This window comes from Populus alba, chromosome 6 (assembly GCF_005239225.2).
Source record: "Populus alba chromosome 6, ASM523922v2, whole genome shotgun sequence".
NCBI classification, from domain to species: Eukaryota; Viridiplantae; Streptophyta; class Magnoliopsida; order Malpighiales; family Salicaceae; genus Populus; species Populus alba.
This window is the reverse complement of record NC_133289.1, coordinates 11,753,402-11,756,157: the sequence shown is the minus strand read 5'-3', so window position 1 is coordinate 11,756,157 and position 2,756 is coordinate 11,753,402. Positions and strand designations below refer to the sequence as shown.

At 39.2% G+C, this 2,756-nt stretch overlaps 1 protein-coding gene across 1 annotated transcript; it reads left to right on the top strand.

Moving 5' to 3' along the window:
- Positions 1 to 559: 559 nt before the first annotated feature.
- LOC118048270 (putative pectinesterase 63) lies at positions 560 to 2,514 on the top strand. Its single transcript, XM_035057880.2, has 4 exons — positions 560 to 1,078; positions 1,460 to 1,666; positions 2,023 to 2,261; positions 2,331 to 2,514. Exons 1-4 carry the CDS (start codon positions 560 to 562, stop codon positions 2,491 to 2,493), a joined length of 1,128 nt encoding a protein of 375 aa, XP_034913771.1. The 3' UTR covers positions 2,494 to 2,514.
- Positions 2,515 to 2,756: the final 242 nt, after the last annotated feature.

Below are 2,756 nucleotides of genomic sequence, written 5' to 3'. Positions count from 1 at the left end.
TTTCTTTTTTTTAAAAAAATGATTATAAAAAGAGATCTCTTTTCCTCGTACTAGCAATGAGCAAGGGCCTATTCATTAATTTTCATGTAACCCGGATTAGGCAGGCCATCTTCAAAATACTCCATTTTTTCCCGTTAAAAAGAGGGGAATGAAGACAGTTCTAAACATCGGAATTGAACACCTCAAATATCAACAGAAAAAACAAGATAAGTGTGCAGACCCAGCATAGTGTCATGTGCTGTATTTGCCGACCAATCGGCTATTGAATTAGCATGACCTAATTTTGGAAGCATATATGTCTCAAGCCAAAAATCAATTTTAGGCATGCAATAAATCATCAAGAACATTCACAAAAAATCTTCTCAAAATTCCAAAGACACCATCATCCCCAACACCCACATAAGCATTCCTGATAGTTCTCCTCCGATCATGGACATCTAAGAAACCCATGACCTCCAAGGCAACCAAGCTCTATCAATAACCGGGATAAACCACATGTTTAACTAAAACAGAAACCATACATGTAGTAGCATTGTAGTATCAAATCATAAGTCTTGAAATGAAACGATCATTCTCTTCTTTTGCATTACTTTTGATCACATTACAAGCTATCCAGATCATTCCCACAGCAATCTCCACGACCAAACTCGTCCCTGCAGACATCTCAAAAGTAAAAGCATGGGTTGCTAAGAACATCAATGACTTTAATGATCGAAAATCCAATGACTCCAAAGGGATTCCACGCATTGTTTTGGATGAGCTTTTGGCCTCGGCCGAGGACAGGCTGAGGTTGATAAGGGTGGCGAAGGATGGTTTCGCTGATTTTACAACTATTTCTGATGCCTTGGAGACCATTCCAAAGGACAACAAGCGAAGAACAATTATACAGATTGGTGGGGGTGAGTATTGGGAGAAAATCACAATTAAATGCAATAAGCCGTTTATTACATTTTATGGGGATCCGATGGATATACCAAGAATTGTGTTCAATGGCACCGCTTCCCGGTATGGAACGATCTATAGCGCAACCGTGGCCGTAGAGAGCGATTACTTCATGGCCGTCAATGTGGCATTTGTGGTAATTCATTAATGTCTTTCCTTCCTGTTAAATGGTTGCTATGCATAAGCATTCTGGCCTTCATAATGGTGGAGAATGGAGCACTAATTAGGTTTTTCTGTACGAATAATCATATCCCAGAAAAAGAAAGAGAAGAAAAGCGCTACTATTGAGGTAGAGTTACCTTGAAAATGTAAATCAAACATCCAAAATTCGAAAAAAACTGTATATTATTTAGTAAAATACTCATTTCAATAGTTTAAATACTCGTTAGCTGTCCTTTCTTTAATTTGTCTTAAGGGTTGTTTTAACGGATGGCCAACCATCTTATATGTGTGTGTGTGTGAGAGATAGAGAGAGAAGAGAGAGATTTTATTAATTCTACTTAATTATTGCTTGTAGAATTCGGCTCCAATGCCAAATGTCAATAGAACTGGTGGGCAGGCAGTGGCCATGAGAATATCTGGAGATAAAGCAGCGTTTCATAGCTGCAAGTTCATTGGGTTTCAGGACACTTTATGTGACGATAGAGGCAGGCATTTCTTCAAGGACTGCTATGTCCGTGGAACTGTTGACTTCATTTTTGGAAACGGAAAATCCCTCTACTTGGTACTCCCTCTTCCTTTCATTACTCTCTTGACGACGTCACAACAAGCTAAAATCCCAAAAAACTCCGACAAAAATCTCAAGCCTGATTAAAATTTCAAGACAACTCTTCACAGTTTGATATTCAGCCTTGAGAGTGTGGGAAATCCAACAGTGTAGCTGCCATCTCACCATCGAAACTCAGTCCCCAACACCACAATTTCCAAATTGGCATTTCTGAAAGAGCATTCATTTCCTTTTAGAAATAGCCAAAATCCCACGCGTCGTTTTCAAATTCCCATTACAGTGAAACAACATTTTCTTTTAGTTTTTTGTTTAATGGTTACTAATTGGGGGGTGTCGATGAATTAATTATACAGAACACAACTATTGATTCTGTAGCGGAGGGTACTGGGGTGATCACAGCTCAGGCCCGGGAACACGTCACCGAGGACAGTGGATTCACCTTCATCCATTGCAACTTAACTGGTTTAGGCAACAACACTTACCTCGGCCGTGCATGGAAGCAGAGACCAAGGGTTGTCTTCGCTTACACTAGCATGGGCCACCTGATTAACGATGAAGGATGGTCCACCTGGAAGTTCCCTGAGCGTGAAGGGTACGCATCAGCATCTTTTCCATCTTTTTCAGATTTTAAATTAATATATTAATGTTTGTGATGAATCAGGACTGTATATTATGGAGAGTACACGTGCGCCGGACCAGGTTCTAGCTCCTTCGGTCGAGTTCCATATGCGAAGTCATTATCTAAAGCAGAAGCAAAACCCTTCCTGAGCATGACTTACATCAATGGAAACAAGTGGCTGATTCCACCACCCAAGTTTCCTTGATCGTGTATTTACTCCCGGACCAAACACAACTTCAGATGAGATCTTGTATCCATCCCTGTTTATCATTTTTCTTTTTGCATTGACTGTAACTAGTTGAAAAGGTTGTCATAAGAGTCCAAACCAATGGAATTTAGGAATTACCATTGATATTTCGCACACAATGCTTGTGAGGATTTATTTGAATTTATTTTTTATTTAATTATATTATAATAAAAATAAAAATTAACGTGAAAGACAACATGTATAAAATTACGAAAGCGAAA